This window comes from Xenopus laevis, chromosome 4L (genome assembly GCF_017654675.1).
Source record: "Xenopus laevis strain J_2021 chromosome 4L, Xenopus_laevis_v10.1, whole genome shotgun sequence".
Classification (NCBI taxonomy): domain Eukaryota; kingdom Metazoa; phylum Chordata; class Amphibia; order Anura; family Pipidae; genus Xenopus; species Xenopus laevis.
In genome coordinates, this window is record NC_054377.1 from 150,677,944 (window position 1) to 150,705,785 (window position 27,842).

General features: G+C 43.1%; 1 protein-coding gene across 3 annotated transcripts; it reads right to left on the bottom strand.

The window, feature by feature from the left end:
* Window positions 1–2,624: 2,624 nt before the first annotated feature.
* LOC108704020 (coiled-coil domain-containing protein 66) lies at window positions 2,625–27,772 on the bottom strand. 3 transcript variants are annotated; one of them, XM_018240384.2, is made up of 19 exons: window positions 27,620–27,772; window positions 26,235–26,299; window positions 24,896–24,921; window positions 24,377–24,797; window positions 22,858–22,957; window positions 22,398–22,501; window positions 21,179–21,309; window positions 20,132–20,308; window positions 19,252–19,383; window positions 18,450–18,682; window positions 17,474–17,558; window positions 16,926–17,087; window positions 16,090–16,240; window positions 13,650–13,796; window positions 12,891–13,369; window positions 11,137–11,174; window positions 8,972–9,231; window positions 4,183–4,313; window positions 2,625–2,890 (listed from the first exon to the last, which is right to left on the bottom strand). In XM_018240384.2, the coding sequence occupies exons 1-19, from the start codon at window positions 27,628–27,630 to the stop codon at window positions 2,837–2,839; spliced, it is 2,907 nt and encodes a 968-aa protein (XP_018095873.1). In that variant the 5' UTR covers window positions 27,631–27,772; the 3' UTR covers window positions 2,625–2,836. The 3 variants fall into 3 exon arrangements, with proteins under 3 accessions (XP_018095873.1, XP_018095872.1, XP_018095874.1); XM_018240383.2 differs by having other exon boundaries at window positions 22,858–22,963; XM_018240385.2 differs by lacking the exons at window positions 2,625–2,890; window positions 4,183–4,313 and adding an exon at window positions 10,283–10,324 and having other exon boundaries at window positions 9,093–9,231; window positions 22,858–22,963.
* Window positions 27,773–27,842: the final 70 nt, after the last annotated feature.

Sequence of the window (27,842 nt, forward strand, 5' to 3'; positions counted from 1 at the left end):
TTAGGCGCTTCGCACTTTAGTGCATTTGCCCCTATGTCTCCTGAACGCGTCATTACCAAATATATATCGTTTTATGGAGATTTCTCACTTGTATAGATCAAAATCTCCAATCAGTACACTACCAAATGTCCAAAGCACCGCTCCCCAAAACACCACACTTCTGATTTCAAGGGCAAACATTCCACTAACAGTAGGTTTACCCTAGAAAACTACCCATTATTACAAAGAGCAGATTCTGGTGAATCAAAAATGGGTAAATAGATCTTTGTACTTCAATCTACCAAGTAGCAATTGTTTCCTTATGTTATAATTTTTATATAGAAGTTGGTGAATTTTTTTGAAAAATGACCTCGAAGCTTCCAATCTACAGCATCATATCTCCCACACATCATTGGGTACAAATGTAAAACACCCGAAATATGAAAGCCAGGAGTCCACTGAACAGTTTGATGCCCAATATGTATTGGTTTACCTAAGTAAGTGTTATATAGGGGCCCCAAAATGTAGACACCCCATTCAAGTTCATCTGTTCTGTCATTCCAGATACTGCAAAATCAACACATTAACATCAATCTTGGGGGGCAAAGGTAGAAAAAAGTATGTTCACCCCAGAAAACCTATTTTCGGAAAGTACACCGTCCCCCGGATCCAAATTGGGTGCATGTCTTTCTACTCTACGGAGCACCAAGCCGCAAACCTTTCCTAAATTTGACAATTTTAGTGACATTTCCAAAAATCACCTCAAAACTTCCACCCTGTAGCATCTTATTTGCCACATACTATTAGTTATCAAGATAAATCACCCCAAATATGAAAGCCTGGGGTCCACTGAACAGTTTGATGCCCAATGTACATAGGTTTATCGAAGTGCATGGCATGTAAAGACCCCAGAATGTACCTTGTACATACTTATTTGATGGCCTTCATTTACACTAATTTATAAATACTGACAGTTTTATGTGGGATAAAAGGTACAAAAAATTATGGTGACCCCTGAAAACCATATATCTTTGGAAAGTACACATTCTGACGAATCCAAAATGGTTAATTATGTCTTTCTACTCCAAACTACCATAGTGCAAAGCTACGCTAAAGTCAGGAGTTTTTATGACATTTCTGAAAATCGCCTAAAATGATTGCAATTGGCCACATTTATCTCACCCAATTTCTTACATACAATTGTAAAGCACCCTAAATATTGATGCCAAGGGTCTACTGAACAGTTTGATGCCCAAAATGCATAGATAAACTAAAGCAGCTGGCATGTGCGGACCCCAAATAATAAAAGTGCATATGAATTTTCTCTGCTGCCGGTTCGCCTTCTGTGAACAAAAGCCCCCAACTGCGTATTATGTGCTACAAGACCCTCCTAACAGCACAAAGACCCCCCAAAACCATATATTTTTTTGGAAAGTACACATTCTGAAAGATAGATGTCTTTCTACACCAAACTGCAAAGCTTTTCTAAATGTAGAGGTTTTTACGACATTTCTGAAAATTGCCTAAAAATTTATCTCATACAATGTTTTTCTTTTAGGTCAACCCTGCTCAGCCTGCAGCCTTGTGCCTTTATATGGTCACAGAACAACCCCTCAGTGACTTCTAATATCCTTATCATTTACAGTAGGGGGTACATTATCCCTTATAATACACGAGTGATACTCAGAGTTCCCTGTATAACTCAGCCTGCAGCCTTGTGCCTTTATATGGTCACAGAACAACCCCTCAGTGACTTCTTATATCCTTATCATTTACAGTAGGGGGTACATTATCCCTTATAATACATGAGTGATACTCAGAGTTCCCTGTATAACTCAGCCTGCAGCCTTGTGTCTTTATATGGTCACATAAACCCTCATTGGCTTCTAATATCCTTATCATTTACAGTAGGGGGTACATTATCCCTTATAATACATGAGTGATACTCAAGAGTTCCCTGTATAACTCAGCCTGCAGCCTTGTGCCTTTATCTGGTCACAAAACAACCCCTCAGTGACTTCTAATATCCTTATCATTTACAGTAGGGGGTACATTATCCCTTATAATACATGAGTGATACTCAGAGTTCCCTGTATAACTCAGCCTGCAGCCTTGTGCCTTTATATGGTCACAGAACAACCCCTCAGTGACTTCTAATATCCTTATCATTTACAGTAGGGGGTACATTATCCCTTATAATACATGAGTGATACTCAGAGTTCCCTGTATAACTCAGCCTGCAGCCTTGTGCCTTTATATGGTCACAGAACAACCCCTCAGTGACTTCTAATATCCTTATCATTTACAGTAGGGGGTACATTATCCCTTATAATACATGAGTGATACTCAGAGTTCCCTGTATAACTCAGCCTGCAGCCTTGTGTCTTTATATGGTCACAGAACAACCCCTCAGTGACTTCTAATATCCTTATCATTTACAGTAGGGGGTACATTATCCCTTATAATACATGAGTGATACTCAGTATATAAATAAAACTAGTATTGTACACACAGCTAAACAGATGGAAGAAGAACGTATATATGATGTCCTCAGTAGCTGGGCGGCGGCAACTCCCATCACCCCGACAGCCTTCCAGGAATTTATACCACAAATACCTAATATTTTTAAAGAGTATGAAAACAGGTATTTAAAAAAATATTTATTTTTCAAAAATCACAGTACCATTCTACAAAATACACAGGAGCACTCACTGGTATAAATATATATATAATAGCACAGCACACAACACATAAGGAGACAGTAACATTAAACCCACAGTCACTAACACTGAGATTGTATCAGTCAACACAAATATGTACAATTTGGCCCAATCAGGCGGCTTTATTTCGAATACGCTTAAATATCAGGCATCAGACCGGTTTCCAGTTCTTTCTGTTTCTGCAGCAACCCCTTTAAATACAATAAAGAAGGTTAATTTGCATAATCACATTTCAGCCTCGTTATATTAATCACTAAGGGATTCTGTCATGATTTTTATGGTTTACTTTTTTATTATTTTGAAATGACAATGTTTACACTGCAAATAATTCATTCTACTATTTAAAAATGTTATTCTTGAACCAACAAATGTAATTTTTTTAGCTATAATATTAGTGTGTAGATGCATCTCAATGCGCTGTGCCTGATCCTGAGCTTTGAGAAGGAGTCAGTACTTAAAGGGATACTGTCATGGGAAAACATGTTTTTTTCCAAAACACATCAGTTAATAGTGCTGCTCCAGCAGAATCCTGCACGGAGATCCATTTCTCAAAAGAGCAAACAGATTTTTTTTATATTCAATTTTGAAATCTGACATGGGGCTAGACATATTGTCAATTTCCCAGCTGCCCCAAGTCATGTGACTTGTGCCTGCACTTTAGGATGGAACTACTTTCTGGCAGGCTGTTATTTCTCCTACTCAGGGTAAGGCCACACGAGGAGATTTGGGGAGATTTTGTCGCCTTTGGGCGACTATTGAAAATGCATCGCCGCGTGTGCATTAGCGCAGACGACTTTGCATTGTAGCCTATGGTGAAAAACGCTGAGGCAGTTCGGGGAGATAGTCGCTCTAAAAACGAGGCGATTAGTCGCCAGGCGACAAAATCTCCCCAAATCTCCTGGTGTGGACTAGCCTTAAATGTAACTGAATGTGTCTCAGTGGGACCTGGATTTTACTATTGAGTGTTGTTCTTAGATCTACCAGGCAGCTGTTATCTTGTGTTAGGGAGCTGCTATCTGGTTACCTTCCCATTGTTCTTTTGTTTGGCTGCTGGGGGGGAAAGGGAGGAGGTGATATCACTCCAACTTGCAGTACAGCAGTAAAGAGTGATTGGAGTTGATCAGAGCACAAGTCACATGACTTGGGGCAGCTGGGAAATTGACAATATGTCTAGCCCCATGTCAGATTTCAAAATTGAATATAAAAAAAACAACTTTTTGTTCTTTTGAGAAATGGATTTCAGTGCAGAATTCTGCTGGAGCAGCACTATTAACTGATGTGTTTTAAAAAAACAAAAACATTTCCCATGAACTTTTAAGTGAACTCATTATGCTACGGTCCACAAGCCATATGTTGGGGCTATTTATAAATAAAAACTTTTAAAAACAAATGAGTAGTCACAGTACTCGGCAGTATTGTTGGGTACCCAGAATCCTCAGCGAGAGTCACAAAGTCTGGACACCCCATGGGGAGCGGCACGTACCTTCCTTAATTCCGACAGTCCCTTGAGTATGGCCTGCTGCCGGTCTTTGTTCTTGACAACACTGGGGTTTAGTAAAGGGTCTCTGGCCTGATCAGAGCTGAAGATCTGCCGAGTTGTCTGATCATCATCACCTGATATTGAAGAGGAAGAAAGTGAAACTTTTTGGGAGTCAGTCTAAAGAGACATAAACGCACCCACCCAATCAACAATGTTAAATAGCCCAGCCTGCCCTTCTCAGCACTATGGGACACAGTGACGGTGGGTATAGCATCCACCACTAGGAGGCAGGACACTGGAAAAAGTAAAAGGCTCCTCCCCTGGGGCTATACCCCTGTACCTTGTACTACTGTAGTCCGTTTTTTCAGTGTCGTCAAGGAGACAGGACCTTCTCCATCTGACCATTGGATTGTAACGGCCAGTAGTCTGGCACAGGGGTGTGACCCAGAGCTTTCCAGGAAGGAGAGTCTGTACAGGGGATCCCCCTCCGTGGGACTGGCAGTGCTATGAGAAGGAACACTATTGTGGAGCACATCACACAGCCACTGTAATGGACAGGATAACAAGTTGCTCAGCACTAGCCAAGACTAAAGCCCAGGGAAGGCTCTGCTTCTGTGCCCGACTCCCTGGTGAGCAGTGAGTTTGGACAAATTCAGGAGCCCCTGATGCTGTTTTTCCCAGTCCCCTCCACGGCCCCTATAAATTCTTTAGGCAGCGGTGCTTGTGTTCCCCAGCCACATCCGGATGCACTCCCAGTAACCGCGGGTCTGCACGGCGGGACTTCCAGTGCGGCGCACTTAACCTTTCTTTGTGTCAATCTGTACTGACGTCCGCTCCTTCAGCAGTGACGCACAGCGATGTTCGAGACATAACTGCCGCTCTCCATCCAGAAAAGGGGGACCACAGTTACCACTCACCATCTGAAACATCCGACTCCAGGACAGGTCACCCCTCACGGGGAGGCCAAAGGGAATTGCATTGGCTCAGGAGGCATATGCTGAGGGTGGTAGAAAAGGAGGAAAAACTTCACTAAATTAAGTTTCTGAGTCCTCTACATCCAGTCCACTTTAGCTCACAAGTTTTAGACATTTTTACCATGTCTGAAGACAATCATGAGGGTCCATTTACCAGAGGCTCAGCTCAATCTAAGACAAAATATTTGGCTTGCGTCAAATGCTGCAAACGCCTTCCATCCAGGCGCGAGGAACCTCTATGCACATCCTGCTCTTAACCTTCAGCAGAAGCACCCCCCCCAATTCCAGAGCCCCCTCTAGCTGATCCAGATCCACAGGCTACCCTACCACAAACTATGAACGCTAAGCCTTTCACGTCCAGCCAGCCTGCCTGGGCATTACATTTATCCACAGGTATTCCTAAGCTAGTGGCCTACCTGGACAAACTGTTAGACAGACTTGACCAAGGGGGTTCAGAATCTAAATCTAAGCGTCCAGCCTTGCGGTCATCTGATGAGGGTAGCGTCATAGCCTCCCCCAGAGCTTCGCCTACCTGGGACAATCAGTCCTTAAGTGAAGGAGAAATATCCAAGGAGGACTCAGAGGATGGAAAGGATTCTCCAAATTCCTCCCCTGACAACATTGATGTTCTAATCTCTGGCGTATTGCTTTGTTTAGATCTCACGAGTGCGGACACTGCCGCTGACTCTTCTCTGGCACTGTTTAAGCGCCAAAAAAAAAAAAAAAAATCCTTCCAATACTCAGAGTGTTATCCAAACTGAATGGGACCATCCTGAAAGACGATATCAATTCAATCGCAGTTTCAAACGCCTTTATCCTTTCCCTCAAGACGCGCTCGAGAAATGGACAATCCCACGGATTGTGGACGGCCAGTTTTTCGCCTCTCTAGAAATACAGCACTTTCAGTACCAGATGCTTCATCCTTCAAGGATCCCATGGACAAAAAACTTCAGGGATCTTTGCCTCAGCAGGCGAATCCCTACACACGATGTTGGCATCTGCCTGGGTCAGCCGTGCAGTTCAATCTTGGTCCACAGCTCTTGTGGACGGCATCAATTTCTAGCATGCCCAGACACTATCTCTTCAATCTGGCGGTACAGATCAAAGAGGCTAAAGAGCTTCTATTCCAATCTGTTGATCTTTCCAAAGAAGGGCGCTTCTTATGGACCAGTGTTCGATCTGAAGCATCTCAACTCTTTTGTTCATTTCTCATATTTCAAGATGGAGTCTCTACGCTGTCATCACCTCGATGCATCCAGGGGATTTTCTCACTGCACTCTATATCAAGGATGCATATCTCCACATCAGAAATTTTTACGCTTTGCCTTCAACACTTTCAGTTCACTGCTCTGACCTTCGGCCTCACCTCTACCCCCGAGAATGATCACCAAGGGGAAGGCAGCAGCAGCAGCCACACTCTGGATCCAGGGTATCTTCATTACACTATACATACTCATCAAGGCCCAGTCATTTCCAGAAGCACAGCATCAACTGTCTCTGGCAATCACAAGTCTCACCTAATCCTGAGCCTTCAAATGCAATTTCTCGACATAGTATTCGACACCAAGGCTCAAAGAGTCTTTCTTCCTCACGACAAGATCACAAACATTCAGAAGCTGGTTCGCCAACTTCTATAAAACCGTCACACAACAGTCCAATTCGCAATGAAATTTCTGGGTTCCATGGTAGCCTCAATAGAGGCAGTCCCTCACTTGGTGGCTTCATCATCAACACTTATTACATGGCACACCCCTGCAGGGGCCACAATGGCAGCTCATCACGACAGATACCAGCCTACAAGGCTGGGGAGTGGTGTTTCTCTCCCAGACGGCTCAGGGCAAGTGGTCACCATCCGAATCCTAACTACCGATCAACATCCTAGAGCTCAGAGTAGTCCATCTAGCTCTACTACACTGGCAATCCCAATTGAAAGGGAAGGTGATAAAAACCCAGTCAGACAACACCACCACCGTTGCATACATCAACCACCAAGGGGGCACCAAGAGCCGCAAGGCCTAAAGGAAGTCAGTCGGGTCCTTTCTTGGGCAGAAAGTCGCACGGTGGTTCTCACAGCCATTTACATTCCGGGCCTAGAAAATTGCCAGGCTGACTACCTCAGTCGCCAACAGCTTGATCCAGGGGAATGGTCCCTCAAACAAGATGTATTCCAAACCATAATACACATGTGGGAAATACCCAGAAGTGGATCTCATGGTGTCTTGGAACAACCGCAAGGTTCCCCAATTCATGGCCTGCTGCCGGGACCCTCTGGCCCTAGCGGCAGATGCTCTCACGAGCTGGAATTCCAGCTGGCTTACCTGTTCCCTCCCATTCCACTCATTCAAAGTCTTCTCATGAAATGAAAAAGGGAAAAGTGCACAGTCATACTAATCAATCCTCGCTGGCCCAGACGGGCTTGGTTTTTCGGACTTAGTGACGCTCAGTGTCGACGATCCCTGGCCACTTCCACCACTTCTGTTCATTCTGGTACTGGGCCTGATTCTACACCCCAAGCCCAAACTGTTGCATTTGATGGCATGGCTATTGAGTCCTTAACCCTACAGTGCAAGCCGTTTTCTAAATCGGTCGTCTGAACCATGCAACTACAAAACTAGTTTACTCCACGACGTACTGTAGGGTGTGGAATTGCTATAGGGACTGGTGCATCCGCCACAACGTTCCCCTTCCACAAATACTCCATCCCTCACATTCTAGAGTTCCTACAAGACCCGGTTAGGGCTCTTGAGTTCTATTTGGACCACACAAAAGAGATTCAAACACCACCATCTCCCGGTGGATGAAGGTGGGTCAGAGCTCGCTCCACAAGGGGAGTAAGTACATCCTGGGCATTCAGGAATTGTCCTTCCTGCATTCTTTTACAAAATTCTACAATTTTGAGGTTTTTGCAGCATCTGATGCACACTTCGGCAGGAAGGTACTGCAGGCCACAGTTGCTACATAGGCCTCGCTTCCTCCATCCCAGAGATTCGGGGACAGCTTTGGTATGTCCCCACGGTCCCCGTGTCGTACAGATCTCTGCAAGAGAAAAGGAGATTTTGTGATACTCACAGTTAAATCTTTTTCTCTTCAGACATCTGTGGGACACAGGGTCTCCCTTCCCTGGAAGCGGACCCTCTGTTCCATCTTCCACGGTATAATAGTCTACATGTGTATATAGTTCTATGGTTAACAGTTGTTAGGTTACCTATCTTTGTTAAACAAAACGGACTACAGTAGTATAAGGTACAGGGGTATAGCCCCAGGGGAGGAGCCTTTTACTTCTTCCAGTGTCCTGCCTCCTAGCGGTGGATGCTATACCCACGGTCCCTGTGACGTCTGAAGAGAAAAGGATTTAATGGTGAGTATCACAAAATCTCATTTTTGCTTTTAGTTTCCATGATTTTAGCAGTTTTACCCTATCGTTACGTTGTAACAGATTTGTCTGACAATAGGCCTGACAAACGCAGGAGATTAAGTTACTAATGCGGGTGAAATCTCCTGACACTTCTCTGATTCGGCTCTATAACTCATTGTGACAGGAGCGATAGACCTGAGCAGAGAAACAGCAAGAGACGCCTCCTACATCAGCAACTTCTGAAATACACAAGGGGCGCGGTCATAATTCCACCTGTGAGATAATGGACCCTCTGCATCGATTTGGCTGCTCCTTGCCTAATCTTCGGATTGTCTGTAATGTTCTGCTTTTATATGCCGATGTGTGTACGGAAGAAACCAGAGCAGGGGTCACACTCAGCCCAGACTTGATCTGACTACACCCCCTGGGCATGGATTTCTGATGAGGGATTATTAGTACATACCAGTGCGCTTGTACTGGGGATCATGTGTGGAGGGGCGAGACATCGGAGCGTCTGGATCCAGATAATAGATCTCCTTGGTCCGGACATAAGGAATGAAGTTGGAAGAAGGAGGTCGCTCAGACTCGCTGCTTTCCGGGGAGATGTCCTTCTGATGAACGGTGTAAGTGTTCCCTTGTACGACATGAGATGTGGCGGAATTGTGTCTCTTGTGTGATTGGTGCATTCTGTTCTTCACTGCAGGGACCGGCGGGGAATCACTTCTGTAACGAGACAACAACACGGGATTTGGGCAAATGACAAAAGTGAAGAGCTGCTAATTAAAGGGCCGGTTCACCTTTCAGTTGACTTTAAGTATGTTATAGAATGGCTAATACTAAGCAACTTTTCAATTGGCCTTCAATATTATTATTTATTTATTTTTTATAGTTTTTTTTTATAGTTTTTGAATTATTTGCTTTCTTTTGACTCTTTCTGGTTTTCAAATGCTCTGTAAGGCTACAAATGTATTGTTATTGCTACTTTTTATTCCTCATCTTTCTGTTCAGGCCTCTCCTATTCATATTCCAGTCTCTTATTCAAATCAATACAATCAATAGGGGAATTTGGACACTAGCAACCAGATGGCTGAAATTACAAACTGGAGAGCTGCTGAATAAAAAGCTAAATAACAAAAACCACAAATAATAAAAAATGAAAACCAATTGCAAATTGTCTCACAATATCCCTCTCTACATCATATTAAAGTTATATTAAAGGTCAACAGTCCCTTTACAGACTTATCATGGCTGAAAGGACCAATTCCCTACTATAAACTTGACCCACAGTATTTGGAATCTGATGACAGCTGGAATCTAAAGTGACAGCGGCACAGATAATGTCCCTCCAGACTCCAACCCATTATTCTGTATAATCCTTTATATAGCACCAACATAGTCTCAAGCTCAGTACAGAGATTTTACATCAGTCCCTGTATCAGCAGAGCAGAGACTGATGGGAGTCCTTATCACACAAACTGGGGTTAATTTAACCAGGAGCCAATTACAATCCTGTATTCGTAGGAGTGGGGCTGTGTAACTCCCAGCATGACACACACACCAAAACCATTGTGAGATTTATTATTGTATTATTATTGTACCAAGTAGTGATTTTTGTGCCCAGTAATGATTATTGAGAAAGGCAGTGGCCTTCATGTGAACACCAAGTGACAGTAAGGGGGTGACGACCCACAGGGGGGCCCCAATGAATTTGGTCAATCAATTGTGCAGGGGAGAAGGAGAAAATAATTACAAAGAAATTGCCCCTTGGACTTACACGCAGGTTTCGCTACTTGGGTAAGTGTCGTCTCAGTGAGAGCTGTGGGTTGGACAATAAATGTCAGAGATTAATGACAAATACTGGGCCCTTTATACGTCCCTACTGCACAACTGGGCTACAACCCTGACTAATAATGGCACCACAGGGCAAACGTGAACTTCATGGGGTGACAATGGGATCAAGGATGTGACTAATGGGACCTGTGGGAATTAGAGGCAAAATCATGAATAAGATGGAGCAGGAGTCAGATTCTATATAAGATTCAGAGTAAGAAAGTAGTTAGAGGTGGAGAGGCAGTGAATGTGAGGGGCAGGATGGAGCAGGAGTCGGATTCTGAGTAAGAAAGTAGTTAGAGGTGGAGAGGCAGTGAATGTGAGGGGCAGGATGGAGCAGGAGTCGGATTCTGAGTAAGAAAGTAGTTAGAGGTGGAGAGGCAGTGAATGTGAGGGGCAGGATGGAGCAGGAGTCGGATTCGGAGTAAGAAAGTAGTTAGAGGTGGAGAGGCAGTGAATGTGAGGGGCAGGATGGAGCAGGAGTCGGATTCGGAGTAAGAAAGTAGTTAGAGGTGGAGAGGCAGTGAATGTGTGAGGGGTAGGATGGAGCACAGGTTCCAGGTCTGGACTGGGATTCAAAATAGTCCATGGTATTCCAAGTACACTGAGGCCCAAACAGCCCCCCCCCCCCCAGCAGCCCAATAAATAGTGAGGGTCTATGGCATCTTACAGTAGCCCTTTTGGCATTTGCCAGAACCCACAGATTGCCAGTCCGGGCCTGTTCTGTATAGATCTGAGAGTGTAGAAATCCTTGACAGCAATGTTACTTTATTAACGAGACAAATCCTCCAAACAAACCTTTTAATGTAGGGATCGACCTTCTCAGCCGACTCCTCCTGAAATAAGAGTAAAATAACATTGCGGTTAGTCTTCACTTTAAAAAACAGTTTTTTTAATTGTTTACTATTCTGTTGTCTCTGTCGATCTGTCCCAGGTTGAACTGTTCTAAATTGATACATTTAGTTGATCCATTTCTTATCTTTGTCCCTGCTGAGCAGAATCTCTGAGTTACATTACAGGCAGCTGTTAGACTTGATACAATAGTAACTAATACTCCAGAGATGCTGCTGAGGAATGTATCAACTAAATGTTGCAAAATTGTAACAGTTCAGATGTTGCCAGACTGAAACACCAGAGACATGAACATTAAACTTAAATTTTGGGGAAACTGTAAAAAATAAAAGATAAAAAGTAATATAAAAAAGTCTTTGTTTCTGGGGAACAATCTGAAATCAACTGAACTGGAAAACATGTTTGGAATGTGAACAAACCCTTTAGGGTAAGGGCACACGGGCACATTCGGGGAGATCAGTTGCCCCTGCGACAAATCTCCTCTTCTTCGGGGCCTCGTGAGGCGACTTTGGAAAACGAAGCGCCGCAAGTGCTATCCCGCTGGCGATTGTCACGGGCGACTAATCTCCTCGAATCTGCCTGCATGTCCTAACCCTTAAAGTCTATTGGAGACAAAAAAATTTTTTCTCCCATTAAAGTCTTTGGTCGTAATTTCAGCGGTGAAATGGTGAAAAAAAAAATCGCTCATTCAAAGCTGCAGCCTTTCTTCATCTTCCCAGGGATCCATATATCAGTATTGCAAACGTGCCAACTTTACAGCGATGCACAGGGATCTCTAGGTAATAAATATGGCGGCACGACGGAAAGTACCCCAGCCAGTGTGCTATTTACTGAACAGCAACATTTGACCAGGGTAAAATCTAATGTTTTATTCACTGGCGGCGCACAAATTGCTTTGTCTCCTTGCCCTTTAAGGGCGGAGACACACTGTCAGATTTGGGGAGATTAGTCACCTGGGGACAAATCTCTTCTTCGGTGCGATTAATCTCCCCGGGCTGCCTTCCTGCAGGCTAGAATGTAAATCGCCGACGGGATGGCACTCGGAGCGCTTAGTTTTACAAAGTCGACCAATCGCCATCACGATGTAGATTTACATTCTAGCTGGCGGTTCAGTTGTTTTCAGATTGTTCACCGGAAACAAAGACTTTTTTTTATTTACTTTCTATTTTTTACAGTTTCCTCAAAGTCTAAGTGTAAAGTTGAATGTTGGTGTCTCTGGTGTTTGAGTCTGACAGCTCAGTAATTCAGGTGCAGACTCTGAACTGTTACAATTTTACAATTAGTTGATCCATTTCTCAGCAGCATCTCTGGAGTATCAGTAACTCTTGTATCAAGTCTAACAGCTGCCTGTAATGAAACCCAGAGATTCTGCTCAGCAGGGACAAAGGTAATAAATGTATCAACTAAATGTATCCATTTACAACAGTAAGAGTCGGAGACCCGCCCCTTCCCAGAGCTGCTTTAGAAAGTGAAAAAAATGACAAACTTCAATATTACAAAAACAGTTACAATTAGAAAGTAAGAAACCAACTGAACTGAAAAAAAGTGTTTGAAGGTGAACAACCCCTTTAATGCATTTTCGCAATTTTGTTGCCAAGCAAAACAGGTTAAATTCGCCCAACCCTTGCAGCATGTGGCTGAGGTGAAAAGTATAAAGACAAGAGTTGCAGCAGCAGAATAAGCACGGGGGTCACACGCACCTCCATCGCTTTCTTGCTCGTTGTCTTCCCCCTTGTGTCGTCGCTTGGCAGAGATTTTTGGGGAGAATTCCCTTTCTTGCTCTGCAGGTTGTTCAGTGCGTTTTTCTCCACCAAATTCATCAGCTCATTCTGCCTCCGAACTCTGCTCTCCTCCCGCTGCCTCTGCAGCCCCTTGGGGTACCTTTCAGAGGCCGGAACAAATCTTTTGGGGGGCTTATTCTTATTCCAGTCGGGCTTCTTAGCCAGTTCTTTTGTCTGTCTTTCTGCTCTTGCAAACTGCTCGTAATAATCACTGGACACGTCTTTATTTTCCTTCCTGGAGCTGCTTCTCTCTCTCAGGGACTTCAGCTTTTTCACGTGCGTCTCTGCCCTCGATTGTGCTTGAAATTCAATCGGCACCTCGGGAGAAGGACTCTGCCTCCATATTGTATCCCTTGCGGGTAGCACGGCCTCACTCTCCCCTCCTCTATCGATTTCATCTGAAAATAAACACACACACACACACACACACACATATATATATATATATAGATAGAAAGATATATAGATAGATAATATTATAGATAATATCATGTGACTTTTGTCATGCAAACAAGGAAGTCACGCAGTTCTCCTTCCCCCTTTTTACACTAATTTACATATGCAAATTAGGGGTTCGATTTCGTTCTGTATTTGGCCGAATCTTTCACAAAGTGTTTGGGATTCGTCTGAACCCTAAAATAGTGGCTTTGGTACAACCCTAGAAGGGAGAGAGCTCACCAGTTTGCACAGCCGTATCCTTTCGGGGTGAAAGCAACACACCAGACATCGGGGTCGCCGCACTTTTTGCTACAGACTGGGGGTCTGATGGACCTGTGTTTGCTATCCTGCTGCTGGCCCTACTGGAATCCATCTGCACAGCTTCACCTGCAAACCAAAAAGTGGATCAGTTCAAACAGACTGGGCAGGTACAAGGTACAAGGCATCACACAGTCCCCGAATTAAAAGTGCAATTTATAGTCATGACTGGATTAACCCCACTCCCTGTATTTCCCAGTAGGACAAATTCTATTATATTCCCCCACGTTAGTGCCCTGCCCCCTACTGGAAGGAAATTCATCCCATGGTCCCAGTGAAATAGCCCCCCCCCAGGCTCAGGCTTGCACTCACTAAATACCCACCACCCTCTAGCCGACATCACACATAGGTGGGGTATAGGTTGGGGGGTGTAAAAAAAATGACATCACAGGGCAAAGAAGACATTTAAAGGAGAACTAAAGCCTCACTAAAGAGGTGGGTTAGAAATGTTGTACATGATTTTTTGTGCTTCTGTACCAGCCCAAGGCAACCCCAGCCCTTTAGCAGTAAAGATGTGTCTCCAAAGATGCCCCAGTAGCTCCCCATCTTCTTTTCTGCTGATTCACTGATTCACATGCTCTGTGCTGCTGTCACTTACTGAGCTTAGGGAGCCACTCACAATATACAGTACACATAGAATAGAAATGTCACAATATAAGGCTGATTAGTAATTAATACACATAATTACTACATGGCAGCACAGAAACCAGTGCAATTAGCATCAGAATTGAATAATCAGCAAACCTGTAGCATCAGCTTATATTACAGCCAGGGAAGCTCATTTTCTGCTGGATAATTAGTGACGAGCCCTAAGCTTCGCTTCTCAACAGCCAATCAGAGCCCACTGAGCATGTGAGTGTCACAGACACTTTCCAAGATGGTGACCCCCTGTGACAAGTTTGAAGTCCTGGATCATTGCTGCTATTGATAAGCTCAAACTTTAGTCCCGTGCACTAATATGTAAAATATGGCATTTTTAGCAATATTCATTTGTATGGTTTAGTTCTCCTTTAAAAGCTAGACCTGTACCTGAACTAGTTTCTTTTTTTTTATAATCTCTTTTATTTTTCAAAATTAGATACATTGACAGAGAATAATGTAAATATCATTTTTAGTACAGAACATTTCAACTGGTTCACATCAGTACAACTTCATTCAGTATAACATACATCAAAAGCAGTGTTTTACTCAAGGTTGTAGAAACACATTCCATGGGGCCCAAATTTGTGTATGTTTCTCTACCCTGTCCTCTAATAAAGCCGTTAAATACAACAGATTCTGTGTTTGGGTAATATTTGCAATTACGGCATGAACATCTATAGTGTGCTGCAGCCAGTGTTTCGCTAAATTGGTTCGTGCGGCAGCTAAGATTTGTCCCATCAAGGTATTCTGGAGCTTCGTGAGGCCTTTGGATGGGCAGGCTAAAAGAGTCGTAGTGGCCTCAGGGACTATATGCGTATGAAATACCCGCTCAAGTAATCTATAAACTTCTGCCCAATATTGCTTTGCTACAGGACATGTCCACCAGATATGCAGATAATTCCCAACTGCTGTACAACCCCTGAAGCAAGAATCGGGCGTGGAAGGATCAAAGCGATGTTTCCTTGCCGGACTGAGGTGCCAACGCATCAGTACTTTATATGTAGATTCTTTAATGGCAGTATTAGGGGATATCTTGGAAACAGTATTCCAGATTAGTGACCATTCTTGCTGAGATACAGAACGCCCCAAATCTTTCTCCCAATCTAGCATATATTTAAGGGGCTTTTCCACATCCGTGGAGACCAAATATTTATATAGTAAAGAAATAGTACCTTGCAGTTTCCCAGCTCGTTGAGAGCAGGTTTCCAACAGAGTTGGAGGTCTAGACTTAAAGGAGGGGTCAACAGAACGAATGAAGTGCAGTAACTGTGAGTATCTACTGTATAAGTTTCGCTCTCTGGCATAGATTTTACAAATTGTAAATACTGAAATGATTTTAACACCCATAGTCAGTAACATGTCTTGTATTCTATTGATGCCATTTGCTTTCCACCATTAAAACGCCGGAGTAGCATAGCCAGGGAGAAAAAGCGGGTTATTGTGTAATGGAGTACCTGAACTAGTTTCTGTGGATTCGGGGCTGACCCACACATCAGCACTGTGCACTGCATTAGGATATCATAATTACAGAAAGAAATGTGTAGTTTAATTGAATTATACCATAAAGACGACATTTAGTGGGAATATTTTGTTATCCAAGCAGTTTTACCATGGGAATAATCCCCATTCATCTGTAAAGTAATCGCTTGCACCCACAATTATCCCAGTGTTTGTGACCCACCCAGTGTATGTTACTAAACACCTAACAACAGGCAGGTACCATGAGTAGTGGGATTTCTCTGCAGTTTGGAGATGTCGTTCCCCTTGTGCTCCAAATGTCGCATCCTCTGTTGCTGTTTAATCCTCTGTGCCTCCTCCTGTGCCCTCTGCATACTCTCATACAGCTCTTTAGTCTTCACGTTTAATATCTCCTAATGAAACCACAACAGGACAAATGGGAATTCACATTTTGCTTTCCCCGCTCCACAATAAGCTGTACCCTCATACTGTACTGTCTAAGGGAATCAATATGGCACCTCCTCCCTTATGTATAAATACAAATATACAGAGAAGGAATGTTCTGGGCACACAATAAGCTATACCCCATACTGTACTGTCTAAGGGAATCAATATGGCACCTCCTCCTCCCATATGTATAAATACAAATATACAGAGAAGGAATGTTCTGGGCACACAATAAGCTATACCCTCATACTGTACTGTCTAAGGGAATCAATATGGCACCTCCTCATCCCATATGTATAAATACAAATATACAGAGAAGGAATGTTCTGGGCACACAATAAAACTATACCCTCATACTGTACTGTCTAAGGGAATCAATATGGCACCTCCTCATCCCATATGTATAAATACAAATATACAGAGAAGGAATGTTCTGGGCACACAATAAGCTATACCCTCATACTGTACTGTCTAAGGGAATCAATATGGCACCTCCTCCTCCCATATGTATAAATACAAATATACAGAGAAGGAATGTTCTGGGCACACAATAAGCTATACCCTCATACTGTACTGTCTAAGGGAATCAATATGGCACCTCCTCCTCCCATATGTATAAATACAAATACAGGAGGTTATGGAGATGCCTACTTCTTTCTGTTTCTGACGATTTGTGTCCTCTTCAAACTGCCGTTGCATGTGCTCTCGCTCCATTGCCAGTTTCTGTTCCTCCTCCTGCTCTTCTCGCAGCCTCTGCTCTTCTTCCAGCTGTTTTCTCCTGCGTTTTTCTTCAACTTGCGCAGCTATGGCTTTCTAGTGGGGAGAGGGAACAGAAAAAGACCCTCAGAGATTGATAAAAAATTGAAAGATACAGAAAACCCAGTGAGGACCAACTACAGGCAGTGTATATGAGAAAGCACATACGTGTTGGCATGGAGGTCTGTTAATCACCCCCTGCTACTTCAGCCATACTTCAGCATATAGAGATACCAGCCACATCTACTGCATCAATACTCATCACTTCTGAACTGTAACTACTTAGAAAACAGGGCTTTTGTGAGCACATGTACATCATCATCACCACCACTCATGGGTGCTGTTCCCTTTAACACGAAACCCAGTATTGAGACATGAGACCTGCTGGCAATCTGCCATGCTACAGAGCTGAACCGACGCTGAACACTAACACTAGAACGTACCTGGTGCTCTAACTGCTTCAGTCTTTTCTTTTCTCGCTCCTCAATCTGCACCGGATCTAATAAGGCCGTCATGGTACGGAGGAACCTGGAAGAAGAATTTCTCACATTTAACTGCTGAAGCAAACTTTGTCTAAGTGGTTTTCCATTTCTGCTCGTCACTTGAGAAATGTATAAAAGTGCCTTCCAACGTATTCAGCTCAGATGTATTTTGCCCATTTGATATACCATACAGTGTTTTCGACTTAAAGGGGAACTATCACGAAAATATACGCTTCATCATACTGAAATAAGAAACTTTCTAAATGTAATCAATTAAATATTCTGCATTGTTTCTTAAATAATCACGTTTATATTCACTATCCCTCTCTCAGCATCTGTTTCTCTTCATTCTCTCTTCATGCAGCAGTTGGGTGTCAGATATTCACTGACAGTTAGATCCAATATATCTTATAGGGGGGCTCCTTTTGCCTAGAAGATGTATTTCGGTTGTGGCCAGACAGTAGTAAAGTAGCAAGTTGATTGGAGGGCCACATACAGGAGTCAATAAGCTGCTGACTTGGTTTCAAGGTGCCGAGTTGGTACTTTTAGGAGTCTGTTGGGCTCATTTATAAACAGTGGGTTAATTTGCCGCTCGGCAGTAACCCATGGCAACCAATCAGACGATTGCTTTCAGTGCTCAACCTGCAGCTGTCTGGAAAAAGCTAATTACTGATTGGTTGCCCAGTGTTTATAAATGAGCCCGTGTATGGCCACCATAGCAATGTTTGAGTGTGTCTCAACCACCTAATAAAACTTTTTGGGTGCAGAGAAGTCCGAAAACCCTTCCCAGGGTGTTATTGAATACACTAGAAATCACAACACTGTCTGTCTGACCCAATAAATTCACCTGCAGTGCTGCAGTGTAGTGATTTCTGTGTGTGGCCACCTACAATTACATTCTGTGCCTGTCCCCCTCCCCCGAGGGTTGGCTACTCACCCAGTTTTCTGATTCTCCTGGGATGATCGGAGTTGTTCGGCCTCTGCACGCTGAGTAGGACTCAAATCTGGAGAAGTGATTGGTTCTGCTGATGTTGAATGGACAAATTGCTGGGCTGGTAATAGATTTTGAGGTTGTGCAAGTTCCACTGTGTTGTGAGGGACTTGTGTTTGGGGATCACTGATCTTCTTAAAGGAGTCAAAATGCATCGCCCACTTCTCAGTCTCCTCCCTCTGCATAATGGGAACCATCAGTAAGAAATAACAGAAACCTCCTGATGTCTGCTTATATTGTAATGTCTAAGGGCTCCCACCCACAGAAGGAAAGTTTGCAATCAACCACACCTTGCAAATCCAAACACGGTGAAACAGGGCTTCTCATGGAAGCTCAAGAGAAGACAGCAAGAAAAATATTAAAAAGTACCCACCTTCCCTTGGTGTTGAATTAATAAAAGATAATCGGTAAAGAAAAGTTTCGCCTTTGTCCACTGAATAAAGGAGTGGGTTTCACGTGAGACTGAGTGATATAGTGTTCACACAGAGAGGTGGTATTGAACCGATTGGGTAAAAATTTACTACACTATATTTTGGAACTTTTTTATATTCTTCTTCTACAGCGCAGTTTCAGTGTTTGGATTTGCTAGATTTATATTGGCTGGAGAATGGAAAGAAACGGCTACAGGATTGAACTTCCGGAATCCTTTTGATTTTTCTTTTTTAGGATCAACCATACCTGTTTTTAAAGGGGAAATAGAAACAATGCTGCCACAACAGAGAAACAAATGGAACTTAGAAGAACCCACCTCTAACATCTTCTTCTTCTCCAGCTTCTTGCGCAGGATCGCCTCGTCCCTCTGCTTATTCAGCTCCTCCAGCCACTTCTTCTGCTGCTGCCGCTTGATGGCGCTGAAAGGGTGATCCAAAGGTGCTGCTTCCTAAATAAAACACAAGGACATTCCTAATCTCTCACGTCTATGCTAAGTAGACTAATTGCTTTCCAAGCCTGGGAGTGATATTATGAAGGCTGTACAACACAATATGGTGTCCTCCCATATACATTATTTCTGCCCTTCTAAGTAGTGCTCAGTAGAACGGAGATTCTCAAAAAGCTGCCATGTGGGGTAAAATAAAAGTATTGCCCCTCTGCATTGTCTTGATTGCAAAATACAGAAAAGGACAAGAAATTATGGGGTATATTTATCAAAGAGTGAAGTTGGAGATTGTCACCGTCCTCTAGTATGAAATTCCGCAACTCTCCTTTCCTTTCTATGGAGTTTTTAAAGGCGTATTTATCAAAAGATGAACTTGAATGGAAAGCTGCGGAATTTCATACTAGTGGACTGAGGTGATCTTTAACTTCACTCTTTGATAAATATGCCCCAATAAGTTGTATCTCCATTATGATATAACCCTAAAAACTCATGGGACTATAACCTGGATGTGTTTTCTGCTCAGTCGCCAGGATACCCAGCCAATGCCAACCGCAAATAGGCTAGTTCCATTGTGTCTCCCTAGTTCATGGTAATGGTGTGTGCAACAAAGGAGACAAGGATAGGGGTGCCAGCCCCTGAGAGAGACACAAGAAGAGCATTATCCTCGGTGCTGCCCCTTTATTAATATGTTGCTGTTACTGTACTGGAAGAAATGTAGAGAAAAGACAAGAAATGAGTGGCAGAAATTTACCCCCAAAACAAAAGCACTGCGGATAGCAGCTGGAAGCTCAGGGGAGCTAAAGCTGGAGCCTCTTCCACTTGGACCGCTCAGAATGATGGGAGAAGAATCGCTGGTCTCCGTACTGGTGGATGTTCCAAAAAACACATCATCCTGGGCAGGGGTAGCATTGTCGCTGCTGTATGGATCCTACACAGGAACAGAACACAGTGAATTAGGGTTGAACTTCAGCTCCACCTGCTGGAAATAGATGAGTACTACGGGCAGCTACCAAAGGAGATGAGAAATGACAGTGTATCAAAACTTGTGTGGCATAACATGGCAAAATAATTACTGTGAGAGGTGCCGCCTTCTCTCTCTAACCCAGGGAGTGAAACGTGGGCACAGGATTACCCTGTTGCCTCCATGTTTACGCTATCATAAATGGATATTGCACTCTATTGGCCAAACTTTCGCTGATAATGCAAGTGACCCATATGGCTTCTACGCAACATTTAATTAAAAAACCAGTAAAAATTTGTTTCTACATAACGAAAATAAAAACACCAAGACAAATTTATCTTTAAATCCACAGTCTTTAAGAAATAACTTACCGATACTCCACTTGCGCTCCTCTTCAGAAACGGCGACAAGGCAACGATCCGTCGTTCGGCTCTTGATTTCTCCTCCCTGCCTTCTATAGGAGATAGCCAGGGAGGAGAAGTCGAGTGCCACGCGATGGAACGTTGCCGTTTCTGAAGAGGAGCGCAAGCAGAGAATCTGTAAGTTATTTCTTAATAAAGACTTTGTGAATTTAAAGTACCTTGGTGTTTTTTTTTTTCGTTTTGTAGAAATACATTTTTTTATGTTACTGGTCCTTTAAGCTAGAATTCAGCTGTCATGTGGTTGCTAGTTATTCACCCTAGCAACCATGCAGTGGTTCAGTGTGAATGGAAAGATGTGAATTAAAACTAAATACAGTAACAAAATAAATCTAGTCTCACAATCAAGTTGCTCCTCTGCCCCCCTATAGTTACGCCGCTGTGTAAGGAACTAAATAGCGGGTTTCAGTTTCCTTACTTTGTGTGTTTGTGATGGTGGCAGCACACTGTCAGACCCGCTGGGTTCTAAGCTGGATGATTCCTGGTGCCGGGAGTATGGCCAGCCCTGTGCAGACCCCCTCAGTTTCTTCTTCATTGCAATTTGCTCATCTTTAGGAATCAGACAAGAAATAATCACTTTACAGCACAAAGCTAATAGGACAATTCATTATCCAACACACAAAAAACTGAACCCATCAGATTTCACCCAGTTAGTTTAAAGGTTAAGTCTAAGTGGGTCATTCACTTTTATTATGTTCTAGAATGGCCATTTCTAAGCAACTTTTAAATTGGTTCTCATTATTTTTTTTTTTTATAGTGTTTGAATTATTCTTCTTCTGCCTCTTTACAGCTTTCAAATGGGGGTCATTGACCCCCATCTAAAAAAAACGAATGCTCTGTAAGGCTAAAATGTATTGTTATTGCTACTTTTTATTACTCCTCTTTCTATTCAGGCCTCTCCTATTCATATTCCAGTCTCTTATTCAAATCAATGCATGGTTGCTAGCATAATTTGGACCATAGCAACCAGATTTGAAATTACAAACTGGAGAGCTGTTGAATAAAATACCAAATAACTAAAAAAAACACAAATAATAAAAAATGAAAACCAATTGCAAATTGTCTCAGAATAGCCCTCTCTAAACCATACTAACAGTTAATTTAAAAGTGAACAACCCCTTTAATAAAATCCAGAAAGAGCATAGACAGTTAGGGGTCTCGGACACTCCTGACCTTCAAAAAGCCACTGAGCTTTGTCAAAAATTTCTAATATCTCAGAAACCACCTTAAATAGAAAATGAATATAAGTTGTAAAGTAAGTTTACATCAATTCATTATTTTGGCTTACGATCCCCTGTAATGGGCTGGCAGGGATTTTAGAATTAGATTGATCTCTGTGGCCCAGTGAAAGAAGGACAAGGCACTTTGAGGATTAAGTGCGCCCTCTAGTGAATATTTTTATACTGCCCATAGACATCAATCCAAGGGGGAAAAACACTGGATCAAGTTTTTTTGTTGATACCAGCCCTGTTCCTCTTTGTGTCCAGAGGGAAGAGAGCAGCCCAGCAAATACAGAAAATCAGGCTCTGGTAAAGTGGTGGCTATTCCTTTAAACTGTTTGGTGAAAACTCTGTAATTGGACAATAACATCCCTGTAAAAATGATGAAACAATCACAAAATTAAAAAAAAAACGTACCTAATTCTTTCCGCCACTGCGCTTTTTTGGCTTCCTCGTGGCCTCGGTCTCTCTCTCGTTCTCCAAGTGTACTAAATAAATCCCCCTGCACCCTCGTGTTGTACCTGGGAACAGTAAATGAGTATATAATGTGTAATACAATACAATGTGTAATAGGAAGCTGCTGAATGCGGTTCCTTTGGTTCGTGCCAATGTTGGGCAGGGAGTGATTATGTGCCAGGGAGTTGCAGACTCTCTTCTATTACACGAGGTCCGAATTCAATTAAATGTCTTGTGATTTGCAGCAAAGCCAAAAAGCAGCAGTTTTCTGACTTCAGAGATTTGTTTTATGCCACGGCTTGATTACACGGACGGAGGAGCAATGCTGAAGCCAGCAGATTTCTCTACTAGAGGTTTGAGTCAGATCCCAATGTACAGAAGTGCGCAGAGCAATAAAATTAATGGGAAAGAACAGACTTACACATGGGTGCTCAGCTCAGCAGCCGTGGGACCCGGGTCAGGTGATGGCAGAACATTTTGTGCAGGTCCAGTTGTGCTCCCCTCCTCTGGCTCTTCAGCTTCTGCAACTGACAAAGGGAAAGTATTTGTGTAAGTTATGATGATTTTCATTCATCCAGGTCATGGTATATCTACTATAAGTAACTTTAAACTGGACTTGCTGAGTAATCATTGAAGACGTTTCACTACAGTTGAACTGAAGAAGCTGCTCGGATGAGTAGTGAAACGTCTTCAATGATTACTCAGCAAGTCCAGTTGTTTTTAAATTTACTTATACTTAGGGATGCACCGAATCTACTATTTTGGATTCTGCCGAACCCCCGAATCCTTCACAAAAGATTTGGCTGAATGCTGAACAGAATCCAAATTTGCATATGCAAATTAGGGGTGGGAAGGGGAAAACATTTTTTAATTCCCTGTTTTGTGAGTCACACAAGTTTCCTCCCCAGCCCTAATTTGCATTAGCAAATTAGGATTCGGATTGGCCTGGCAGAAAGATTTGGACGAAAACGAATCCTGCTGAAAAAGGCAGAATCCAGGACCGAATCCTGAATTCGGTGCATCCCTACTTATACTAGATATTTGTGTAAGTTATTTCCATGTAACACTGGTATATCCATGTAGCAGGAGTAACAATGTTATTTTTATGTAGTAGCAGTAGTAACAAGGTTATTTCTATACTAGACATTAAGCTAAAGTTAAGTTAAATTAACGGGCGCTAGAACATATGTAGTCAAACATTCGCCAGAGACGGTCCGTGGGGCACATGCGCAGTAGCGCAATCCCACGGACACAGGGACTGGACGCAGAGACACTTCAACTTTATTATATAGGATAGCAGTAGTAACAAGGTTATTTCTATGTAGCAGTAGTAACAAGGTTATTTCTATGTAGCAGTAGTAACAAGGTTATTTCTATGTAGCAGTAATAACAAGGTTATTTCTATGTAGCAGTAGTAACAAGGTTATTTCTATGTAGCAGTAGTAACAAGGTTATTTCTATGTAGCCGCAGTAACAATGTTATTTTTATGTAGCAGTAACAACAATGTTATTTTTATGTAGCAGTAACAAGGTTATTTATATGTAGCAGTAGTAACAATGTTATTTCTATGTAGCAGTAGTAATGTTATTTCTATGTAGCAGTAGTAACAATGTTATTTCTATGTAGCAGTAGTAACAATGTTATTTCCATGTAGCAGTAGTAACAGTTATTTCTATGTAGCAGTAGTAACAATGTTATTTCTATGTAGCAGTAGTAACAATGTTATTTCTATGTAGCAGTAGTAACAAGGTTATTTCTATGTAGCAGTAGTAACAAGGTTATTTCTATGTAGCAGTAGTAACAATGTTATTTTGTTGCCACCCTGCAGCGGCTCATTCATTTTTACACTACTAAAGGGCTAAAGTTGCGCCATGTTTGGGACAAAGGAAAAGGAGTTTAAAAATGAAGTTTTACTAAGTCCCCCCCCCATTATTCTTACCGTCATTGTCCCCGTGATCCTGAGCAAGTCTGTTTCCCTGATTAATGGTCATTAGAATGTGCTGGAACTGCTCTTGGGTCAGACACACCAGACTGTCTCTGAGCTGCTCTGCTGAGACCTTGGGCTGAGATCGTTGCTTTCCCCTCTGATTGGGGGGGCCGGAGTGTGTTGGCTTTTTGGGTTGCGCCTTTGCTTTCCCTGGGTCCTGCTTGTGAGGCTGCACATTTTGCTGTAGGACAGGGGTCTGGTGTTTATTCTCCAACTGCTTCAGCACATTAACCAGCGGCTTGCTGGGTTGCCCATCTCGTGAGCCACTTGTGATTCTCAGTATGGCAGCTCCCGGCTTCACATTATTGCTCTGCACAGATTTCAGGACCTGACTTGGCTGCGTTACTTTCTGTGTCCTTCCTCTGTTACCTGCCTGATAATAATAATAAACACATCATGTTCATAAAAAGCCACGGGAATCTGACTGGGACATTAAAGGGGAACTGACACCGCTTAATTAATATCACTCACCTGCTTATTAGACTTCCTGTCACTTCCTGTAAAAGAAATTTGTATTAGACACTATGCAGAAATCAGAATAAGGAGCATTCTTTATGAAACCAGCTAAAGGCCTTGATATTGATGGTGTAGAGATAGTTGTAGTGCAGCAACACAATTTACTAGGGATGCACCAAATCCAGGATTCGGTTCGGGATTCGGCCTTTTTCAGCAGGATTTGGCCAAATCCTTCTGCCCGGCCGAACCCTAATTTGCATATGTAAATTAGGGGTGGGGAGGGAAAACATGTGACTTTTTTGTCACAAAACAAGGAAGTAAAAAATGTTTTCCCCTTCCCACCCCTAATTTGCATATGCAACTTAGGGTTCGGATTGAGTTCGGTATTCGGCCGAATCTTTTGCAAAGGATTCGGGGGTTTGGCCGAATCCAAAAAAAGTGGATTCGGTGCATCCCTACAATTTACCCAGTGATGGTGAACAGAAACTCCTCTGGGCTGATAAAAGAAACAAATTTATTAGGTTAATTTGCTTCTGATAAATTTGGCTATCACTATGCGAGAATGTGATACGGACCTTAGATCTTAGATTGTAAGCGCACTGGGGCAGGGACTAATTGGAATGTGATAGGGACCTTAGATTGTAAATTCCGACCTGCCACTAACCATTCAGATCACATAAAGTAGTAAAAGAACAGATCAGCCGATGTTCTGCCCCTGACAGCAAAGTTATGTCCGACAAAAGCCAGTGACAGAAATTTTTTAACCTGTCTGATCGACCGAACGAACGATCTCCGCCGGAGGAAAAATGTCGGTACTCTCCACAAACAGTCCGAAAATCGTACGAATCCTCGATTCGTACGATCAGATCTTTGCGTCTATGGCCAGCTTTAAGGTCCCCATAGACTCAAAGATTTCTCTTGCCGAACGACTGATTTTAGGGAAGTCCGACCAATCCTTCAAAATTATCGTGCGGTTAGTGGGATTCGAACGATCGAACATCTTACGATTTTCCGGCCGACATCTGTCAGGAAATTGATCGGCCGGGTCAAAAAATCTTTGTCGGCCCCAGTGCAATGTATCTATGTTTGCAGGGCCAAGCAGGCAGCTCCCCTTTGTTTTCCTGCCAAATTGGTCTTTTTAGTTGATGGTAAATTCGTACGATCGTTCCGAGATAATCGTGGTCTCACGATAACGATCAGATCTTTTAAAAATCTCAACATCTATGGCCAGCTTTCCAGTCCCTCTCTGTACAATAAGCTGCTCAGGCATCAGTCAGAGAGTGACAGCATGAGTAACTTACTAGCAGATAGTAGTGAATGCAGGAGAAATCATGTATTTAAAGTCAAACAATACCATATGGTGCCAAAATGAGTCTGGTCTTCCCGTCCAAAATCTGAGTTTCCAGCTTGAGCCCATCCCTGCCAAGAGAAACACTTGGATTAAACATGGTGAGGAACTGGTACATTCCTGTAATGTTGGAGGTACATAGTCGGGAAGTGGTACATTCCTGTAATGTTGGGGTATATGGTGAGGAAGTGGTACATTCCTGTAATGTTGGGGTATATGTGAGGAAGTGGTACATTCCTGTAATGTTGGGGTATATGGTGAGGAAGTGGTACATTCCTGTAATGTTGGGGTACATGGTGGGGAAGTGGTACATTCCTGTAATGTTGGGGTACATGGTGGGGAAGTGGTACATTCCTGTAATGTTGGGGTATATGGTGAGGAAGTGGTACATTCCTGTAATGTTGGGGTATATGGTGAGGAAATGGTACATTCCTGTAATGTTGGGGTACATGGTGAGGAAGTGGTACATTCCTGTAATGTTGGGGTACATGGTGAGGAAGTGGTACATTCCTGTAATGTTGGGGTATATGGTGAGGAAGTGGTACATTCCTGTAATGTTGGGGTACATGGTGGGGAAATGGTGGATTCCTGTAATGTTGGGGTACATGGTGAGGAAGTGGTACATTCCTGTAATGTTGGGGTATATGGTGAGGAAGTGGTACATTCCTGTAATGTTGGGGTACATGGTGGGGAAGTGGTACATTCCTGTAATGTTGGGGTACATGGTGAGGAAGTGGTACATTCCTGTAATGTTGGGGTATATGGTGAGGAAGTGGTACATTCCTGTAATGTTGGGGTACATGGTGGGGAAGTGGTACATTCCTGTAATGTTGGGGTACATGGTGAGGAAGTGGTACATTCCTGTAATGTTGGGGTATATGGTGAGGAAGTGGTACATTCCTGTAATGTTGGGGTATATGGTGAGGAAGTGGTACATTCCTGTAATGTTGGGGTACATGGTGGGGAAATGGTGGATTCCTGTAATGTTGGGGTACATGGAATGAGCCCCCTGATATCACACAAGAAAGCAAAGGTGTGGGTGGTCCTGGCTGTATCTAATCCCACCATTCCTGGATTACTGGGGTCTCTAATCCCACAAACAGGTGATGGAATGATTCTGAGTGTCAGTGTGGGAGGAGAGAGATGTAATTAGGGGTCACACTGAGGGGACAATAGTCTGGGGGAGTCTCAAGCCCAGTCTGTGATCACGTGATCAGGAGAATTTCTCTCAGGTGAATCTATGGCGTCACTTACTGATCAGGAACTGAAGCTTCTCTCACACAAACTGGGTATTAATCAGAGAATTATACACAGGGGGTTGTTAGTCAGTGTCAGGGTATTATATACAGGGGGACACTAGGCAGTTTCCATGACAACAGCGCCAGACTTACCCCAGGTTCATGGCATCAGTAGCGGAGGCGCCGGTACCAGACAGTGTCAGTCTCACTCAGCCCATGAGCCTCTGCGCGCTCAGCTTCCCGGTCTCACTGTGTACAGTTGGTTAGTGACGCCGCTCAACAAGATGCGCAGCCATAGGGAGAGAGCGCTGTCCCGGACATCCAATCACATCGCATTTCACTTCTGTGTCAGCCCTAACCTCGATCAGCTGATCAA